Source organism: Lepus europaeus, chromosome 1, assembly GCF_033115175.1.
Source record: "Lepus europaeus isolate LE1 chromosome 1, mLepTim1.pri, whole genome shotgun sequence".
Classification (NCBI taxonomy): domain Eukaryota; kingdom Metazoa; phylum Chordata; class Mammalia; order Lagomorpha; family Leporidae; genus Lepus; species Lepus europaeus.
In genome coordinates this window covers 145883846-145905944 of record NC_084827.1, presented here as the reverse complement: position 1 = coordinate 145905944, position 22099 = coordinate 145883846, and the positions used below count along the sequence as shown (strand labels likewise).

The 22099-nt window shown below is 50.2% G+C and overlaps 1 protein-coding gene across 1 annotated transcript in view; it reads right to left on the bottom strand.

Moving 5' to 3' along the window:
- The window catches only part of KIAA2012 (KIAA2012 ortholog), a 125962-nt gene extending 106920 nt beyond the window's left edge, over positions 1 to 19042 (bottom strand). Inside the window, exons 1-2 of the mRNA XM_062196846.1 lie at positions 18959 to 19042; positions 17511 to 17795 (exon numbers count right to left, since the gene is read on the bottom strand). Of these exons, the coding sequence (XP_062052830.1) occupies positions 17511 to 17795; positions 18959 to 19042 (369 nt within the window). The remainder of the gene's footprint in view (positions 1 to 17510; positions 17796 to 18958) is intronic.
- Positions 19043 to 22099: the final 3057 nt, after the last annotated feature.

The following is a 22099-nucleotide window of genomic DNA, read 5'->3' as shown; positions in this document are numbered from 1 at the left end:
CTTTATTGCTTCAGTCAGAGTTTGGCAATTTTTAAAGGCCAGATAATTTTTTTTTTAAGATTTACTTATTCCAAAGGCAGAGTGACAGAGAGGGGAAGAGAGGGAGAATGAGAGTGGGAGTGGGAGTGAGAGTGAGAGTGTGTGTGTGTGAGAGAGAGAGAGAGGATCTTCTATCCACTGTTTCTTTCCCCAAATGGCCACTACACCCAGGTCTGGGCCAAGAGCCAGGAACTCCATCTGGGTCTCCCACATGGGTGGCGGGGGCCTAAGTACTTGGACCATCTTTCACTGCCTCCCTAGGCCATTAGCAGGAAGCTGGGTTGGAAGTGGAGTAGCCAGGACTTAAATCCACTCTCCAACATGGGATGCTGGTGTCACAAGTGGTGGCTTAATCATCTACCCTACAACACCTGCTCCAATAATAACTATTAGGTTTTGCACGCTGTATGACTTTCATTCCAGCTATTCAACTTATCCCCATAGTGAAAGAAAAGCCATAAATAATACGTAAACAGGGGCTGGTGCTGTGGTGGAGCAGGTAAAGCCGCCACCTGCGGCACCAGCATCCCACGTGGGCCCCTACACCCACAAGGGAGACCCAGAGGAAGCTCCTGGCTTCTGGCTTCAGATTGGCACAGCTCTGGTTGTTGCAGCCATTTGGAGAGTGAACCAACAGATGGAAGACCTTGCTCTCTCTCTCTCTCTCTCTGTAACCATGCCTTTCAAATAAATAAATAAATCTTAAAAAGTGTAAATAAATGACCATGGCTGTGTTCCAATAAAACTTTATTTGCAGAAAAGAGCACTGGACAAGGTTTGGCCAGTAAGCTGTGTTTGCTGATGTCGGACTTAAACCACTGGTAAGTAAGAAGTGTCTTGCTTAGAGCCAGGGTATTTCCTGGACACAATTTGAATTTGAATCTCTGAAGCTGCTCCGGATTCAAGGGTCAGGGAAGAGGCGCTGGAGAAAAGGGATGAAGGAGAGAGATTAATAACCAAGAAGTAAAATGAGCAACAGATGAAAGAAGGCATAGCTTATTATTCCATTGGCTCTGCTCTCTAGGAATTTGTGAATTAAGCAACGACGTGAAATTCCAACACGTGCACCAGTTGATTTGGGTGTCTTGACGATATGCGTGTCAGGCGCTTCAAGTGCAGAGTCCGGAAGATCCAGCCCCGCATGACCTTGAGGCTTTCTCCAGGAGAAGCAAAAGAAAGGATCGCAGAGAGGATGGGGAAGCCAGTGACACTTCCACAGCAATGGCTGTGCGGCAGGTGCTTGTCATAGGTCAGGCACCTCATCAGGCCCTGGAATATGGAGCGGGGGGCGGGGTGGGGGGGCGGGGACGAAGGCCTCATAAGACCTCTTCTGGCTGAACTGGAGCCTCATCCTTCCCTGCCAATCTTTTCTTCAATTGTCCTGTCTCTGAACACAGCAAAGCCCAGCCTCTCCAAGGAGGCGCGATGCCTTGATGCGTCGGCACCAGAACCCCATGTCCCTCGCTGGTGGGTCTTGAGGACGCGTCAGCTTGGTCCTGCAGCTTGCCTGAGTGGCCTGCTCGATGGTGCAGGGGGTATCCAAGGAAAGTTCAAGAATCTCTTGTTCTGGGACTGGGGCTGATTCCATACATTTTTGCTTAGAGTTTGAAAGTGGATTTTGCTTCTGTATGAAGGTACTTCAAAAAGTCCATGGAAAAATAGAATAAAAAGATAAACTTATTTTGGTGTAAAAATATGGAAATGCATGCATAATTCCCCAATAATATACATTTTCCATGAACTCTTGGGAAACCCTTCATATTCATTTCCTGTTGCTGCTTGACAAATTACAGTTGGTCTCCATGGGAATTTTGCATTGCAGATTCATCCAACCACCAGTGGGAAATATTTGAAACAAAAATTGTGTCTGGTCCCAAGTATTTACATTAGGCATTATAAGTAATCGAGATGATTTAACATAAATGGGAGCATATGCATAGGTTATATGCAAATGCAATATCATTTTATAGAAGAGACTCGGACATCTGTGGGTTTTATTTCGTCTTGGGCATTCCTGGAACCAATCCCTATGTATACTGAGTCTGTAATTCAAGTGCACCGCACATTTAATGGTTGAATCAAATGTATTGGGGCTGGTGCTATGGCACAAGAGGTGGAGGTTAAAGCCCTGGCCTGCAGTGCCAGCATCCCATATGGGCACTGTTGCTCCACTTCCGATCCAGCTCCCTGCTAATGCACCTGGGAAAGCAGTGGAGGATGGCCCAAGTGCTTGGGCTCCTGCCACCCACACGGGAGATCTAGATGAAGCTCCTGGCTCCTGACTTCGGCCTGGCTCAGTGCTGGCTGTTGCAACTATCTGGGGAGTGAGCCAGTGGATGGAACATCTCTCCCTCCCTCTCCCCCACTCTCCTCCCCACCTCTCATTTTCAAATAAATCAATAAATCTTTAAAAAAAAATGTATTATCTTATGGTTCTGGAGGTTAGAAATTTAGAATGAGTCTTCCTGGGCAAAAATCAAAGTGTTGACAGGTCTGCGTTCCTTCTGGAGCCGTTGGGGGGGAAGCCGGTCCCGGGCCTCTTGCACCGTCCACCGGCTGCCCACAATCCCTGGCCTGCGGCCTTGTCCCCCGCTCTCCACAGCTGGCAGTGCTGGGCTGAGAGCTGCTCAAGCCCCCTCCCTCTGGCTCTCCTTCCTGATGCCTCCTTCCACTTTGAAGGCTCCCTGGGGTTCCCATGAGCCCATCCAAAGAAACTCAGGTCCTCTCTGCAGGCTCAGGCCTTCGAATGAGCAACATTCTTTTCCTTTGCCAGGTGTCCAACACATTCACAAATTCCAAGAACAGGGTCGTTTTGGGGGTGGTGGTGGTGGTGGTACGTTGTTCTGCCTGCCGCAGTCTCTTTGTCCTAGTTTCTCATTTTTTCTAGTTTCAAGGTTTCTCTCAGTTTCTCAAATTATGTTTGTGAAGTTGGTTAATGATGTCACTTCTCACTGGAGAAAGTAAAGCACTTGCGGAAGCCTGAGGGGACCGGTTCTCCTCTGTTAAGTAATATTTGAAATGGGAAAAGGTCAGATACAAGACGGCATGTATGATAATTACAACCTCATTCAAGTGAGTCTCCTAGATGCACAACCACAGTGGAAACACTGGGAGGAAACAGATTAAAGTGCTAACAACGGCAGTAGTAGGTTGCTGGGCGTGAGATTACAGTTCTTTCTTAAGAAATCTAATTTCAATAATATGGCTGGGTCATCTTTATACACAGAAAGCGCCCACTGATCCGTATTTCTCCATCCCTGTCCCAACACCAGCCTTAACCTAACCACCCACCCAAAAGTTACTGCACTACATAAAGGAGACAGGCGGGCGCCGGGAAGGGGGTTTCTGGAACAGGGAGATACACAGGACTGCAGGAGGCTGGCTGCGGATGGCTGCAGACTGCTCAGCTCTGCCTTGGCTGTGCCCAGTCACCCCAGCCTCGGTCTCCTCTCAAATGTGTAGCTAGTGTACAGGGACGGCGTGGCCCAGGAGCCACACTCGACTGTGTGCTGGTTCCAACGGGGGGCTGCACAGGCCAGCCGCCTTCCCATGCCCGCCAGGCTTCCTAATGCAGGGGGGTCCAGGGACCCCCGGCTCGGGTCCCTGCCCTGTGTGGCAGGATGGAAGGAGGCAGTGGGGACTGGGTTCTCTCCCAGCAGACAGGGGGTGGTGAGGCAGGGCGCCAGGGTCCCCAGGAAGGCCTGGACAGCCAGCTGCTACCTTACGGCAGAGGACGGTCTGGCTTTGTGCGCAGGAGTCAGACAGAGGGGCTCAGAAACCCCAGGGCTGGCAGGAAAGGCCGTCCCGGCCCTGGCCCGCTGCTTCTCCACCTGTTTCCAGCCGAGAGCCCCGTGTGCCTAATCATCCCGACCTCCCGTCCAAGCCACCCTTCCCCTGCGACCAGAGGTCTCTCACAGCCCTCAGTTCAAACCCAGCTCCTCCGAGAAGCCGCCCCAGATTTTCCGGGTCCAAAGCAGTCACACGCTCTGACCTTCTTTACGGCGCATTCCTGGGTTGCAGCCCAGCTCCATTCACAGACCACCTTGGGTCAACTGACCCGGGGGCGCCCATCTGCCTCCATCCCTGGACTGCGCTCCTGCTGGGGAGAGGCGAGCGCCTCCCTCGGCCACCTTCTGCCCTGCTCGCTGGGGCTCGCACCCCTGCTCGCTGGTGTACCGGGAGGGACTAGGCACTGACCGATGCGCGGCTTCCCCAGCTGAGGGTGAGACCCAACCACGGCGGGGCCTGCCCACGCCACCTGCGCTCCCGCGCTTCCGCAGGCTCGCTGCAGGCTGCGTGCTCCCGCAAAGGCTTAAGAATGGAGGGTGAGCGCTCATTGTTGTCGCACCTGCGCGGGCTGCCAGGTGAGGGGGCAGGGTGGGAGGGAGCGCTGGGAGGCCGCTTGCAGCCCCCAGCTAGGACAGGCTTCTGCTCCCGGGCCTGACTCGGATCAGCCTAGCGCCTACACGGCCACGCTCAGGCAGCCCGGTTCTCCTTCCATTCCGGGATCCTCGGCCAATGAGACTCTGTCTTCCACCTATCTTTGGCGACCATGTGCTTCTGGACGCCAGGCCTTCAAGAAGAGCATGGTGAAGTGGTTTGCATTTTCTCATTAATGCAATGTTGTAACAAGGCTTGATTCCTGACCAAACCGATCAGCATCAAAGGTTCGACGGGCCGTGTGTCGCAAGCATGATGAGGAGAACTGGGAGCAGCTGAAATCAAACTCCGTTTCCTGCAAGAGCTCCGTCTGCCTGAGTGTGAACGCTGTCTCCGTGACTTCCTGGCTGGGTGAATCTGGAGAAACTGCTTCACCCGCCCCGCGCCTCAGTGTCTACGGTCCTACGGGGTTGACAGGAGTGTAGGCTTTCCATGCAAGCTGCACCCTGACCTTATGCATACACTGTAACTCAATGGAGAAAAGGCTTAAACATAAGGGCAGGAACATAAAACCCTTAGAAGAAAACAGGGAAAACGCTCCATGGCGTTGGATTTGGGAGGGATTTCTTGGATGTGACACCAAAAAAACAGGCAAAAAAAGAGAGAGAGAGAGAGAGAGAGAGAGAGAGAGAGAAATGGATCGTGCTTCAAAGGGTACTAGTCACAGAGTGAGAAGAGAACCCACAGACTGGGAGAAGCTATTTGGAAATCTATCTGGTTAAGGAGGCAGGCATTTGGCGCGGTGTTAAGATGCCTCCTGGGCTGCCTGCATTCCACACTGGAGAGCGTGGGCTTGAGCCCTGCCTCTGCTTCTGATCCAGCTTCCAGCTCCATGTGCATCTGGGGGCAGCAGGTGATGGCTTAAGTACTTAGGTCCCTGTCACCTACGTGGGAGACCCAGATTAAGTTCCAGGTTCCTAGCTTCAATCTGGCCCAGCCCTGGCTGTTGTGGGTTTTGGGGGAGTGAACCAGGAGATGGAAGATCTTTCTCTGTCTCTGCCTCACTTTTATATAAAAATAAAAATGAATAAATTTTTAAAAAGATTAATACTTGGGGCCGGCACTGTGATATAGCGGGTAAAAGCCACCGCCTGCAGAGCCAGCATCCCATATGGGTGCCAGTTTGAGTCCTGGCTGCTCCACTTCCGATCCAGCTCTCTGTTATGGCCTGAGAAAGCAGTGGAAGATGGCGCAAGTCCTTGGGTCCCTGCGCCCAAGTGGGAGACTCAGAAGAAGTTCCAGGCTCCTGGCTTCAGATTGGCCCAGCTCCGGCCATTGTGGCCATCTGGGTAGTGAACCAGTGGATGGAAGACTTCTTTCTCTCTGCCTCTGTCTCTCTGTAACTCTGCCTTTCAAATAAATAGATATATCTTTAAATAAAAGATTAATACTAATAATATTTCAGAACTCCTATAGCTCAACCACAAAAAACCTGATTCAGAAATGACCAAAGATCATGTAATAGATACTTCTCGAAACAAAACAAAAAAACAAACAAGTGGCCAATAAACACAAAAAGATGCTCATTGTAATTTATCACTAGGGAAATGCAAATCAAAACAACATGAGGTACCACTTCACACCCATTATGATGGCTATTAAAAATTTATAGGGGGCCAGCGCTGTAGCATAGCAGGTAAACTGCCACCTACAGTGCCAGCATCCCATATGGGCCCCGGTGGGAGTCCCGGATGCTCTACTTCCGATCCAGCTCTCCGCTATGGCCTGGGAAAGAAGAGGTAGATGGCCCAAGTCCTTGGGACCCTGCACCTATGTGGGAGACCCGGAAGAAGCTCCTGGCTCCTGGCTTCAGATTGGCGCAGCTCTGGCTGTTGCAGCCAATTGGGGAGTGAACCAGCAGATGGAAGACGTCTCTCTCTCTCTGCCTCTCCTTCTCTGTGTAACTCTGACTTTCAAATAAATAAATAAAACTTAAAAAAAAAAAAAAGAAAAGAAAATGTAAGGGAAGAAAGAACCCAGAATGAGGATGTGGAACCCCCGTGCATTGCTGGTGGGGCTGCAAAATGGTAACACTGCTATAGAAAGGATATAGTGGTTCCCCAAAGTCTTTTTTAAAATAAGATTTATTTAATTATTTGAAAGAGTTACAGAAAGGCAGAGGCAGAGAGAGAGAGGTCTTCCATTTGCAGGTCCACTCCCCAAATGGCCGTAAAGGCTGGAGAGCCGGTTGGAGCCAGTCTAAAGCCAGTAGCCAGGAGCTTCTTCTGGGTCTCCTATGTGGGTACAGGGGCCAAGCACTTGGGCCATTTCCTGCTGCTTTCCCAGGTGCATTAGCAGAGAGCTGGATTGGAAGCGGAGTAACTGAAACTTGAGTTAGTCCCCGTATGGGATGCTGGTGTTTCAGGCAGTGACTTAACCTGCTATGCCACAGTGCCAGCCCCCAGAGTCTTGGATTTGCAAAATGAAAGAAATGTCTGTAAATGGGCAGTGGTAATAGTTGTGCAACAGTGTGAATGCATTTAATGCCAACATACTGTGCACTTAAAATGGTAAATTTTATCACCATATAAAGGGCATACTTATAAAGTTGATGTGAGGATTAAATGAGTTAATAAGGTGGAGGAGCTTAGAACAGTGACTGGTATAATAAGCAATACACAGAAAGTTCTAGATAAATGTTAGTGCCATTTATTAAAAATATTTATTTATTTATTTGAAAGGCAGAGTTACAGAGAGAGAACACACACACACACACAGAAAGAGAGAGAGATGCTCCATCTGCTGCTTCATTCCTCAGATGGCTGCAATGACTGGGGCTGGGTCAGGCCAAAGCCAGGAGCCAGGAACTTCTTTTGAGTCTTCCACTGCTTTCCCAGGTGCAATAGCAGGGAACTGGGTGGGAAATGGAACAGCCAGGACTTACGGAGGCACCCATTTGGGATGTTGGCCCTGCAGGTCGTGGCTTAACCTGCTACTTCACAGCGCCAGCCCCAGCCATTATTAAAAATATTATATTAGTTACACAAGGCAACAATAGATAAAGAACATGAAGCCTACGAAAACAAGCCTTCCAGATCATAAACACGGGTTACTATGGAAATGTTACCTATAGCCCAGATGGAGCTTCATGGAAACCTGATTTGCTTTTCTAGAACTGTAAACAGTTTAAGAGGTGGGTGGTAAGACCCTGATCCTACTTGTTCGAAACATGCACTGTTCAGAATGGGGAGGTTTTTTTTTTTCCTCTGGGGCACATGGAGTCTTTACAATGAGACCCTCGAGGGGCTGAGAGCGGGGCTCTGGAATCAGTGTCTGGGCTCCAGTTGCAGCTGCACCACCTATGTGGGTACTTTGGGCCAATGAGTTCACATCAAGCCCCGGTGTCTCCTCCTATAATAGGGAGGTGGTGCTAGAACCCAGCTCACAGGCCCATGCGGACTGAATGAGGTTAGACAGACAAACGGCCTGGCATGCGCTAAGCACTCAGCAGTAAGCAGTTATTGATGTTACCTTTGAGCTTGTGGGATTGACCACGGCTCTCTCCTGACCCGTCCTATTCCTAGATTAGGAGCTGCAAGTACAGAGGTGGGCACGAGGAAACAGGAGCCCCATTACGTTACCTTTCCCCGGCTTTGCTACTTGGCACCTACTTAGCCCTTTGCTGCTGGTCACCAGAGCACTTCTCTCTCCTTAGGGACACTGTCTACTGAGTAGGGGGTTATGTGTCAGAGGGAACTCAGTCCTCCTAATCGCTGCTGGAAAGGGTAATTGATGACTTACTGTTTTTCCTATATTCCTCTATTTCCTATTTTGTATGATGAGTCTATGTTAAGTTTAGGATGGAAAAATGAACTAGATTCAGAAGACATACGTCATCCTCCTGATAATATTTTCTTTTTTTTTCCCCTTTTTAATTTTTATTTGACAGGTAGAGTTATAGACAGTGAGAGAGAGACAGAGAGAAAGGTCTTCCTTCTGTTGGTTCATTCCCCTAATGGCTGCTATGGCCGGCGCTGCGCCGATCCAAAACGAGGGGCCAGGTGCTTCTCCTGGTCTCCTATGCGGGTGCAGAGGCCCAAGCACCTGGGCCATTCTCTGCTGCCCTCCCGGGCCACAGCAGAGAGCTGGACTGGAAGAGGAGCAACTGGGACAGAATCTGGTGCCCCAACCGGGACTAGAACCCGGGGTGCCAGCACTGCAGGCGGAGGATTGCCAAGTGAGCCACTGCGCCAGCCAATAATATTTTCTTGATAAAATAATCACCTGAAGATCTTGGCTAAAGACAGCAACCAAAGGGTTAAATGCCTCAAGAATTAAGATGTGGGGAGTGGGGCCAGCACTGTGGCATAGAGGATAAAGCGGCCAGCTGCAGTGCCGGGTTGGAGATCCAGCTCTCTGCTATGGCATGGGAAAGCAGTGGAAGATGGTTCAAGTCCTTGGGTCTCTGCACCCGTGTGGGAGACCAGGAAGAAGCTCCTGGCTTTGGATCAGCACAGCTCCGGCCATTATGGCCATCTGGGAAGTGAACCAGCAGATGGAAGACCTCTTTCTCTCTCTACCCCTGCCTCTCTGTAACTCTGCCTTTCAAATAAATTAATTAATTTAAAAAATTATGTTGAGAGAAAGTAGGCAGTGTGGAATGAGTGCGGGTCTATTATTCTATGGAGAAAGGCTGATAATGCTCCTGAATGTAAACACCTTTATAAGGGAGATGGCAGTAGCAACTCAACCTGGGGAGCAATCCACTACTAGTTACCTAAACCCCATTCTTCCTCAAAGGAGCAGAGAAACGGCATAGCTCATTAACTGAATTTATTTATGTATTTATTTATCTATCTATCTATTTATTTATTTTTTGACAGGCAGAGTGGATAGTGAGAGAGAGAGACACAGAGAAAGGTCTTCCTTTGCCGTTGGTTCACCCTCCAATGGCCGCTGCGGCCGGCGCATCGCGCTGATCCAAAGCCAGGAGCCAGGTGCTTCTCCTGGTCTCCCTTGCGGGTGCAGGGCCCAAGCACTTGGGCCATCCTCCACTGCCTTCCCGGGCCATAGCAGAGAGCTGGACTGGAAGAGGGGCAACCGGGACAGAATCCAGCGCCCCAACCGGGATTAGAACCCGGTGTGCCGGTGCCGCAAGGTGGAGGATTAGCCTGTTAAGCCACGGCGCTGGCCATTAACTGAATTTTAAAACAAGTCATTTTAAATAGAGCATTTAATCGATGTCCCATCGTTGAACACGTGGTTTGAACGTGTGGCCCACAAATTCATGTGTTAGAAACGTAACCCCCAAATTCTTATGGTAATGGTATTTGTAGGTGGGGCCATTGGAGGTTGTTAGGATTAGATGAGGTCATAAGGGCAGGGACCCCATGGTGACGTTAGTGCCTTTACAGGCAGCAGAAGAGACCGGAGCCAGCACACGTCCTCTGCTATGCCGTGTGACCTCCTCCACTGGGTTCTGCCCTCATCGGATGCTGAGCAGATGCCACGCAATGCTGTAGGCTGTGTGCTACACACATTTCTGTGAGGGGTCAGCGCTGTGGCGCAGCGGGTAAAGCAACTGCCCGCAGTGCCAGCATCCCATATGGATGCTGGTTTGAGTCCTGGCTGCTCCACTTCCAATCCAGCTCTCTGCTATGGCCTGAGAGAGCAGTAGAAGATGGCCCAAGTCCTTGGGCCCCTGCACCTGCATGGGAGACCCGGAAGAAGTTCCTGGCTCCTGGCTTCAGATCGGCGCAGCTCCAGCCGTTGAGGCCATCTGGAGAGTGAACCAATGGATGGAAGACCTCTCTCTCTCTGCCTCTTTGTAACTCTGCCCTTCAAATAAATAAATAAATCTTTAAAAAATAATAAATAAATAAATAAATTACTCACTGTGGTATTAAGTTGTAACAACAGAAAGTGAATTAAGACAGACATTTAAGAAATATTACTAATAAAATTCTAAAAAATATAACAATAAGGGAAAGACAATGCGGTGCAGTGGGTTAAGCTGTCGCTAGGGATGCTGGTATCCACGTCGGAGTGCCTGGAGGGAGTCCCCACTCTGTTCCCATCCAGCTTCCTGCAAATACACCTGGGAGGCAAAAGATGATGACTCAAGTACTTTGGTTCCTGCCAGCAAGTGGGAGACCTGGATGAAGTTTGCAGCTCCTGGCTTTGGCCTGACTGTTGTAGGCATTTGGGGACCGAACCAGTGAATGGAAGATCAATCTCTCTTTTCCCCTCTCTATCTTATAAATAAATAAGTAGACCATTTTTAAAATAAGTAAAAATATGAGAATAAGAAATACTGTAACAGTGTGAAAATTATTTGGTATCTCTGACTGAGAAGCATATTATAATCCTGCTATGCTTCAAGAACATTGTTATGATTGTCATTTAGATCAGAGTACAAATGATCATTATCTAGGTTTTATGGTCAATTGACTTCTTTTTTTCTTTTCTTTCTTTTTTTTAAAGATTTATTTATTTATTTATTTGAAAGAGTTACAGAGAGAGAGAGACAGGGACAGCAACAGAGAGACAGAGAGAGAGAGAGACCTTCTATCTGCTAGTTCACTCCCCAGATGGCCACAATGGCCAGGGCTGTGTTAAGCCGAAGCCAGGAGCCAGGAGCTTGATCTGGGTCTCCCATGTGGGAGGCAGGGGCCCAAGCACGTGGACCATCTTCTGCTGCTTTCCCAGGCACTAGCTGGGAGCTTGATTGGCAATGGAGCAGCTGGGACACGAATCAGTGCCCATGTAGGATATTGGCATCACAGGCAGTGGCTTTAGCTGCTATGCAACAATGCCAACCCCACTATTTGACTTCTAAAAAACGAGAAGGTGAATGAATTAAGGGCCTCAATAGGAATGGTTCTAATGTTGGAAAAGTTGAGCAAGATTGTCTTCTTCCTTTTTTTTTTTTTTTCTTTTTCTAAAAAAGCAACCATTGACACCTGTGTGTATCCAGAAGTCTAACTCTAACATGTGGGATCTCTGGACATTTGTCTCTGCTTGTTAGGAAGTTGGGCCATCAAGAAAGTTAAGTAGTGCATGTGTGCTGAGCTACAGACGCTTGAAGGGGTTGCCACAGCATGCTGTCAGAGCCACATCGGAGCTCTGTGGGAGGCCGTGAGCGTGAACTTGCCCCTCTCTGTGGCTGCCGCTCCTCCAGGGCTGAGGCGGACCCCAGTCAGATGTGCTTCCTGCTCCGTGATGTAGCCAGAGCAGAGCATGCTGCGAGCGGCACTGCCATCCTGGCGAATCCCCCTCTGCTCTCTTTTCCCTCCCCATTCTGGCTCTTCTAGCCTGAGTGCGGTGCTTTTAACTCTTTAACTATGCTTTCGGGACAAAGAAATACTGGCCCTGAGGAGCAGGTGGTGTGGTTATTGGTAGGCTCGGTTTACACACGGTTTGCTATTCCATTTTTCTGCCTGATGCTTTCACCTTTCACTCTATCTCCTTCAAAGCTGTAGTAGGTTTTTGCTTTATTTTAAAAATCCCATAGCTTGGGTGAACATTGGATGCAGTGGTTAATCTTCCACTTGGGATGCCCCCGCCCCATACTGGAATGCCTGGGTTTGAGTCCCAGCGCCACTCCCAATTCCAACTTCCTGCTAATGCACACCTTGGGAGGCAGCAGGTGATGGATTAAGTACTTGGGTCTCTGCCATCCATGTGGGAGACCTGGACTGAGTCCCTGGCCCCTTGTGGGCAGGTGGGGAATAAACCAGTGTGTGGGAGGTCTTTCTCTTTCCCTCCCCTTCCTGCTGCCTCTCATATAAAATAAGTAAAAACCTTGAACAATTAAATCCCATGGCTTTAAAAAAAGTTTGATAAAAATAAATGTATAAATAAAAACATAATTTATAATCCAACCACCCGTGGTTTAAGCCACAGTTAAAATGTGGGTGTGCTTCGTTCTGACAATATATACTTATTTTTTTGAAATTCGGGATTATATTATTTCTACGACACATGGTCTTGAATTCTGGTGCTAGGATCTACTCGGTTGTATAATCGTCAGTTACTCAAACTGTCCGTGTTTAAGTTCTCCCATCTCTGAAACGGGGTTACTAACGGTGTCTGTGCCCCATGATTGTTGGAAAACATAAATGAATTACACTTGGAAACACTAGAATAGTAGTAGAAATAGATTAAATGCTCAAAACCTGTTGGTACACAACGGTATTTTTATTACATAGTGGATTTAAAAACATACACTGTCTATTTTCTCGCATTGCTATGACTAATACATGACTTTATTGCCTGACCCAAAATCTATTATGTGGATAATGCATTTAATTGGTGTTCCATTGTTGGGCATTTATTGTTTTCAGTGTTTTGCATAGTAATAAATAATCCTATAGCGATTGTTCTTAGGCATGAGTCTGTTTCCTGGGGCAAGTTCCTATGAGTGGAATGCTGAATAGAGTCTCGGCTCTCCCTAAGCTCTGCCAGCAAGGGCATGTGGATTTGTACCTCTAAAGCAGCTCCTCTTTCCCATGGCCCTCCCAGCTCTGGGTGTTAGGAATTTTAGAAGTTCTTTACCAGTCTATCGTTTTCTTTTCTTTTTAAAGATTTATTTATTTATTTGAAAGGCAGAGTTACACGCAGAGGGAAGGAGAGATAGAGAGAGGTCTCCCATCCTCTGGTTCACTCTCCAATTGGCTGCAATGGCCGGAGCTGTGCCAATCTGAAGCCAGGAGCCAGGAGCTTCTTCCAGGTCTCCCACGTGGGTGCAGGGGCCCAAGCAGTTTCCCAGGCCATAGCAGAGAGCTGGATCGGAAGTGGAGCAGCCAGGACTTGAATTCATAACCATATGGGATGCTGGCACTGCAGGCGACGGCTTTACCCGCTACACCACAGTTTCGGCCACTCCCCCTTCTTTAATCTATGTCCTATACTTTTTTTTTTTTTTTTTTTGGTGACAGGCAGAGTGGACAGTGAGAGAGAGAGACAGAGAGAAAGGTCTTCCTTTGCCGTTGGTTCACCCACCAATGGCTGCTGCGGCCGGCGCACGGCGCTGATCTGATGGCAGGAGCCAGGTGCTTCTCCTGGTCTCCCATGGGGTGCAGGGCCCAAGTACTTGGGCCATCCTCCACTGCCTTCCCGGGCCACAGCAGAGAGCTGGCCTGGAAGAGGGGCAACCGGGACAGAATCCAGCGCCCCGACCGGGACTAGAACCCGGGGTGCCGGTGCCACAGGTGGAGGATTAGCCTATTGAGCCGCGGCGCCGGCCGTGTCCTCTACTCTTACATGCCTGTCTTGTTACCATTCCAAACCTTTCCTTTCTGACTTCATGCCGCTTCCCTTGCACACATGTAGAGTTAGACTGCAGCGTCTGTGTTGCTCAGATCTGAGCTATAAATCTGGTGGATGCATACCAAAGGAAGACAAGAACTTCTTGTTTCCATTGAGACCAAATCAAAGCTGCAGTGAGGCTGTCTCAACATGGGCTCATCTACTTTATGAACCAGGAGGATCCTGTTGCTCAGACTCACTAGCCTTATAGACTCGCAGCTGAAAGCTTTGGCAGGCACTCTTATGCTGGGCAGGAAGTTAACTTATGTATGTCAGTGTCCAGCAGGGAAACAGAAACTAAGTGTTTATTTTTTTTTTTTAAGATTTACTTATTTATTTGAAAGGTAGAGTTATAGAGAGGCAGAGGCACAGAGAAAGTCTTCCATTCGCTGGCTCACTCCCCGAAGGGCTGCAACGGCCAGAGCTGTGCTGATCTGAAGCTAGGAACCAGGAGCTTCTTCTGGTCTCCCGCTTGGATGCAGGGGCCCAAGCACTTCCCAGGCCATATCAGAGGGCTGGATCGGAAGTGGAGCAGCCGGAACTTGAACCAACGCCCATATGGGATGCCGGCATTGCAAGTGGCGGCTTCACCCACTATGCCACCACACCAGTCCCTACTCTACATGTTTACACACAGAAGAAATTTAATTTAGGGAATTGGTGACACAGGGGATTGGAGTGTTCAGAAACCGAACAGAAGGTGAGGCAACACTGAGATCCAGTAACACTGGGAAGCCGGCATCACCCTGAGGATGGTGGATGGGGGAGGAGCTGGGAGGTCCCGAGAGGAACTTGGGGACACAGGGGGCCTGTCTGTTGGGATCTGGACCACAGCGATGTGGATGCTTCTTGCCATCTGCAGCAGAGTAGGGGGGGGAGAAGTATTCTTTTTTTTTTTTTTTTTGGATAGGCAGAATTAAACAGTGAGAGAGAGAGACAGAGAGAAAGGTCTTCCTTCCGTTGGTTCACCCCCTAAATGGCCGCCATGGCTGGCTAAGCCAGGAGCCAGGTGCTTCCTCCTGGTCTCCCATGTAGGTGTAGGGCCCAAGGACTTGGGCCATCCTCCACTGCCTTCCCGGGCCACAGCAGACAGCTGGCCTGGAAGAGGAGCAACTGGGACAGAATCCGGTGCCCCAACTGGGACTAGAACCCAGGGTACCAGCACTGCAGGCAGAGGATTAGCCTAGTGAGCCATGGCGCCAGCCCGGGGAGAAGTATTCTGATTTCCCCTTCTCCTTCTCCAATCTCCCCATGTCTTATCCCATTGACTAATTCAGCCACAAGCTAGTTGGCACAGAAGTTTGTGGAATTGTATGTAGCCTGGGTTCAACCTCCCTGATAAGCATGGGAAGGCTTGGAGGGACTCTGGGGGGCTGACAGGCCAAGGCCAGGCAGAGTGACTGCTAGAGCCACTCAAAGCCCACAGACAACAGGGTAATAAGCCAAGCGTGTAAGCCCTGGAGAGGTCGGGAGTCCCAGGTCTAAATCCTGGCTCTGTTACTGACCAGCTCTGTGGCCTTGGGCGAGTCACCTAATACCCCTGAGCTTCAGTTTCTTCTTCTGTAAAAGGGGGCAGGAGAAATCGTATTTCAGGCCAGCGTCACATGTGTCACAGTGGGTTAGGCCACCGCCTGCAGTGCTGACATCCCAGATGAGTGCTCCACTTCCAATCCAGCTCCCTGCTAATGTGTCTGGGAAAGCAGCATAAAATGGCCCATGTGCTAGGGTCCCTGCACCCACGTGGGAAACCCAGAGGAAGCTCCTGGCTCCTGATCTGGGGAATGAACCAGGATATGGAAGATTGTTCTCTCTCTGTGTGACTCTGACTTTCAAAATAAATAAATCTTTAAAAAATTATGGTTTTTAAGATAAAAGACAATTGGGCATTTTATCAAGGTTGTCAAGTGTCTCTATTTTGAAATATGGGAAGCCGTGTCTAGGGTGCAGGGAGATGATGAATTTCCCCATAACTATACTGGGACGTGATTCGAGAAACACAGAAGCGAGCGTGTGACTCTGCTTGAATCACTGCTGGGGGCGCCATACTGGAGCATCCCATATCGGAGGCCCGGGGCTGGAGTCCTGCCTACCCCACTTCCAGTCCAGCTTCCTGCTAGTGTGCACCCTAGAAGGTAACAGATGGTGGCTCAAGCACTTGGGTCTCTGACACCCACATAGAAGACTCAACTGGAGTTCTGTTCTCCTGGCTTCAACCTGGTCTGGACTTAGCTGTTGCAGGCTTTTGGGGAGTGAATCAGAGGGTAGAGGCTCTCTCTCCATCCATCTCTCCCTCTCTCTGTTTTTCCAAGAACACGAAAAAAATTTTTTAAAAGATGTTCTGTTAAAAAAAAGAAACATCCAGAGTATCACGTGTGACCAAGTCATTCATTCCGAAAGCATTTAGGGGTGCACACTATTTTCTAGAAGTGATTTAGACATGGTCCCTGCCCTGAAGAAGATGATATTCCATCGGGGAAGACAGGTGGTGGAAGAGAGAAACCTGAATGCATGGCGGCTGGGGACGTTTGCGGAGGAGGGAGCCAGGGAAATGGGGCAGGCTTCAGTGAGGAGGTGACGTTTGAGCTGTGTTTTGCAGAGTGAGCAAGAGTCTGCCAACTGTAGGAACTTAGGGAAGACTACAGTGAGCATGAGCGAGCTTGGGGTGTTGGAGAATGAACTAGTCACATGGGCAGAGCTCGAGGGGTCCATGGTTGAAGTGGTGGTAGGACCAAGTGGGAGATGTGACCAGATGTGGAGGAGAAAGCCAGTGTGTGAAAGGCTGGGTGTCAGAAGCTAATGCCTGGGGCCAGAAGGTTAAGTCGCCACCTGCAGCGCCAGCAACCCGATATGGGCACAGGTTCAAGTCCCAGCTGCTCCACTTCTGATCCAGCTCCCTGCTAATCCGCCTGAGAAAAGCAGAGGAGGATGGCCCAAGTCCTTGGGCCCTTGCACTCATGTGGGAGACAGGGAAGAAGCTCCTGGCTCCTGGCTTTGGATGAGCTCCCGCCATTGCGGCCATTTGGGGAGTGAACCAGCAGGTAGAAGACTTCTCTCTCTCTCTCTCTGCCTCTCTGTAACTCTATCTTTCAAATAAATAAATAACTCTTAAAAAAAAAAAAAAGAAGAAGCTAATGACTTTCTCCTGGGGGGAATGAGCAGGCAGCGGATACTTTCAAACTAGAGAGTAACCCTCCATCTGTAACCTAGTTTTAGAGTGACTCGTTGTCCCAGACTGTCTGAGGGCCTCAGCCGAAGCTACCGCACGCAGTGATAGAAAGCAGGGGCCACACACACGTCGCACAAGACAGAGGAAGTGTGAATCAGAAAAACGAACACAGGAGTTCTTACTTAACACTGAATTCAGAATGGGAAAAGGCATTAACTTATCCTGCGGACTGCGAATGGCTTAAGGTAAATATTTCAAACGTTCTCCCCTCCTTTCTGCAAAGCTGAGAACACCACAGGTGGACTGGGGACGCTTGTGGCTGGGAGGTAGGATTTCAGGGCTCTGATGAAACGCCTGCTGGCCTGACTCTGTCTGGAGGCTGACTCTGACTTTGTGTTACTATAAGGGAAAGGAAAACACACGGTGATGATGAGCCTTTACGCTTTTCAGAGCCCCTTGTCAGTAGTCTCATCCAAGCCTCGTGACAACGGCGTGCCGCACATATAGCCAAGAGACCACTCCTATGGGAGAAACGGAGGTCTGGGGTCTAACCAGCTGGAGGCACGCAGGCACGCAGGCCCGTGCTTCCTCCAAACCCAGGGACTGCTCGGCTTACCCGTCTCCGTCCATAGGCCAGGATGGCTTCCTTGAGGTCGTGGAGCGTGAGCAGTTCCAGAGCGGGCCTCCTCCCGTGACTTTTGGGGTCGTAGGGGCCTTTGCTCCTGTCTTTGGGTGCCCATGCCGATATGGCTAACCCTTCTGAGTAGAGGATCAAGGCACCCTTTCTAGTGCTGAAAGTTTTGGGAAGAAAGAGGCTCCAGGCATGCTGGCTGGCGTCGTCCTTGTCCTGAGGTTTGCCGACCAGGACATAGTCTTCCGGGGACTTCCAGTTCAAGTAATCCTGCAAGGAGAAGAAACCACTTGGACTGAGCCCCTTGGGGAGAGCCTCCTGGAGCAACTCCTGCGGGCGCAAGGTGTTTGACAATGTTTTAGTTCCTGGTTCTCTCTGAAATGTTCACAGGGCGCGATGGGACATTCTGGCTCTATTTCGTCTCCACATTGCAAAAATCTGAAATCCCAGGGCCCGGTTCTAGTTTGCTCCACAGAGCTCTGAGGAGAGCCATTCAGGCCGGGGGCTTAGATGGGGTGGAGTGCAAGTTTCGGGCTAGTGAAAGTTTTTTGGTATGCAAGTAAGTACTCAGAATTATCAAGGGCAGCACATAACTTTGAAATTAGACCCGAACTGGCTGGCAGTTTAAATAGGGGGAAACCATTCCAGCCTACCATTGCTTTAGCTGAACACAGGGTGAATTTCTATACATTCCAGATGCTATGTAACATTACCTAATTTGGCTATTGGGGAGCCCATAAAGTGGCTACATAGCTTGTAAGTAAGTAGATACCATTGGCCAGAGAGAGCCTTTGAAACTTTATATGTCTTTTAACACAGCAAAGGTCAAATATCATGACAAACTACCATGACAATGGAAATCTCTGTATGACCCCCAAATTTGCAAAATGCCCCCAATGGATTCCTTACTGCTGGCAGGAGTCAAAGAAGTAAAATTCCAGTACAACAAGGTAAGTTTGCCACCTCTTTAAAATCTCCTCATATGAGATTTTCTTTGGCCGATATTAAATGTGAGTCCTGTGAGTTGAATTCCAGAAAGTTCAAGGAAGCCATTGAAACAGCACGAACACACACAGCATTTCAACCGCAGAGCACGACTTCCACAAGCCAAACAGCCATCAGCGCGCCTAGAACCCAGGTGGGAATTCTGGTCTTGAACCAAACCATCCTGATTCCAGACAATCTGAAGTCTCCTTCTGTCTGGGCAGAGAGGGCCAGAGCGTGCGTCAGAGTGGAGGAAGAGGGCCCCGTGGTGATGTGGGAGCACCAGGCAAACAGAGTTATCATTATTATTACTATTATTATTATTAAGTTTCATGAAGGAAGAAGGAAGAGCTACTAGGGACCCCCGCTGCTCCCTAACAACACAAACCAAGCCCCCAGGTGGGCACACAGAGCATCCCCCCGCCCCTTTGGTCAGCTGTGGGCCTCACCTCTGGCTCAAAGTAGACTTCCAGCTTCTGTTTGTTGCGCACCAGCTTCCCGTGGCCCCGGCTCAGGAGAGAGAGCGGGAACATGTTTTGCCTCCGACCACCCCTGCTCAAGGGCAGTCCATCTTGGTCTTGAAGGCGGAACACTGGTCACACCTCAAGGTTTCCAAAGCTCAGCCCCAGGCCCGAGAGGACCAGGAACACTGGGCCTTTGTGGAAGACGCTCCCCCCACCCCCACCCCACCCGACAGCAGCTTCCTCCGAACAACCAGCCACACAGCTTAGACAGTGTGGATCTTTGTGGAGTGAAGACAGAAACCACAGAGCCAGACTCCTCGCGCCCCCGGGGTGGCTACTCGGGGGCAGCCCCTCGCTCCCCTCCCGGAGCCCTTGTTGTCCCGGGGGCGCTGGTTGCTTTGCTACGGGCCAGCCCCGTGCAACTGCGGATCTGGCCCGCAGCGCAACCTCCTCCTTGGGAGCGAGGTTGTTTCCTGGTTGCCATGGCAGCCCAGGGCCGGGAAGGCCAGTAACCCAGCGGAGGCAAGGCAGACACTGCCCAGGGCAGCGTTCCTTCACTGGGGTGGGGGGCGCGGGCAAAGGGACCAGGCTCCGATGGCAGGTCCTGCTTATGGGGGCCGTGCTGGGGCTTTTTTTTTTTTTTTTTTCCTGTTTCTGTGCTCATCTTGCTTTTAGAGAACGCCTTCCCTTTTCTCTTGATACAACAGCCAGTCACCGTCAGCCAGCTGTTAACAGGCTCTGGGAGCCGTGGGGGTCGCCTCAAGCCACCTGTGCTGGTTCCCTCAGCTGAGCACCGCCCAGCTCTGGTCTGGACACCAGGCTTCATTGCCTGAGTGAGTGGAGGATGCTGGGAATCGCCAGTTTTCTTTGCATACCTGGTTCTTTTTTAAATTTATTTATTTATTTATTTTTAATTTTTTGACTGGCAGAGTGGACAATGAGAGAGAGAGAGACAGAGAGAAAGGTCTTCCTTTTGCTGTTGGTTCACCCTTCAATGGCCGTCGCGGCCAGCATGCTGCGGCCGGTGCACCGCGCTGACCCAAAGCCAGGAGCCAGGTGCTTCCTCCTGGTCTCCCATGGGGTGCAGGGCCCAAGCACTTGGGCCATCCTCCACTGCACTCCCGGGCCACAGAACCTGGTTCTTAATTGGACAGCTGCTATCCCTGGACTTGGGTAGCGGGGGAGGCTTGGAGGGGGTCCATGGAAGTGTAGATGGGGGGCATTTGGGTTGTCACCATTTGAGTTGTCCTCCAGCAGAGGCCCAGGATGCTAAAGGTACAATATGAGACTGTACTGCCTAATCAAGGGTTGTTTCACTGGGGTGCCAGTGGTACCCCCTTTGAGAAACACTACTGTGGCCCAAGCTCTTTGGTTCTCCTTGATGCTGACACTGTGAGAAGCACGAGTGAGAAGGTCAGTGATCTCCGTCCCTGCTACCACCTGGGAGAGCCAGCCACTCTGCCATCTGTCAAGCTCATCTACCTTCGAAGTCTCATGGGAGTGCCCCCTGCTGGCCCACAGGAGGAGGTACCTCTGGGAAATGCACACAGCAATTGTAGAGGTTCAAAAGGGAACCATAATGAGATCTGGCTTCCCACCTAGGAGGATGGCTGTTATAAAAAAAAAAAAAAAAAAACAAAACCAGCAGAAAACAAAAGTGTAGGCGAGGATGTAGAGGAACTGGACTCCCTGGACGCTCTTGGCAGGGTTGTAGAGCGGTGCAGCCTCTGCGGAACATGTATGGCGGCTGCTGAGCAATTGGACATAGCCTTGTCTCCTGGGGTAGTAATTCTGCTTCTGGCGAGTGCCCACAAAGAAGTGAAGGCAGGGTCTCAAAGAGCTCTCCGAACACCCACGATCAGAGACGCAGTGTCCACAAGAGCCGAGAGGTGGGAGCAACACAGATGTCTGTTGGCAGAGGGGTGGAATGTGTACTCCTCCAATGGAATGTCACTCAGCTGGAGAGAGGGTAGGGGTTCGGCAGGTGCTGTGTCATGGATGAGCCCTGAAGGCATGCTCAGAGAAATAAACCAGACACAATAGGACAGATGCTGTATGAGTCCACTTATGTGAGGTACTTCAAGTAGTCAGATTCCTAGAGAGAGAAGTAGAATGTTGGTTGCCCAGGGTGGGGGTGAGGCAGACTTGAAAGAAGTGTTTGATTGGTAGGAGTTCTGGTTGGGGAAGACGACAAAGTTTTGGAGTTGGATACACAACAATGTGACTGTACTTAATGCCAGTGGACTATGAACTTAAAATGATTAGGATGGTAATTTAAAAATCTATTTGAAAGGCAGAGTGACAGAGAGAGAGAGAGAGAGAGAGAGAGAGAGAGAGCTTTCATTCGCTGATTCACTTCCCAGTGTCTGTAACAGCTGGTGCTGGACCAGGCCGAAGTCAGGATCCAGAAACTCCATCTGAGTTTTCCGTGTGGGTGGCAGGGACTCGAGGACTCAGCCATCATCTGCTGCTTCCCAGATGTATCAGCAGGGAGCTGGATTGGAAGCGGAGGAGCTGGGATTCACATTGGCGCACTCCAATATGGAATGTGGGGTTTGCAAGCAGTGGCCTCTCCTGCCTGTGATGCCCACCACCAAATGGCAACTTTACGTTATGTATGTTTTACTGCAGTCCAAGAACAACTTGCCTCAAAGGTGCAGCAAAAATTAAATTTAGCACTTCAGAGTCATAGCATTAGCATGGAGTGACCTCCTCCCAGCAGGTGAAACAAAACCCCCATTAGACTTCCAAATAGTTTCCAGGGTTCTTGGGCCACAACTGCTCCCCCCTACCCTTCCCCTTCACTGCCCCTTTAGAATGCAAAATGGAGCCTTCCACAAAGCTTTCCTGAGGGATTGCAACATCAGCTACAACCCCTGGGCTCGAGAGGCACCCAGGATGGCCGTGTTCATGGAGGCAGTGACAGTGCGTGCTCTGGGCAAGAGGGGAGCACACACGGATGGCAGAGGCATGGGGGGCGGTGGTGGGCATCATGGAAGCTCCCAGACGGAGGCCCTGGAATAGTTTGCTGGGAAGATGTGAGACGATGGCAAGGAGGACCTGGCAGGAGGCAGGCACAGGAACGTTGGAGTTCTCTGGGGGAGAGGCAGCTTCTGATGTGGCCAA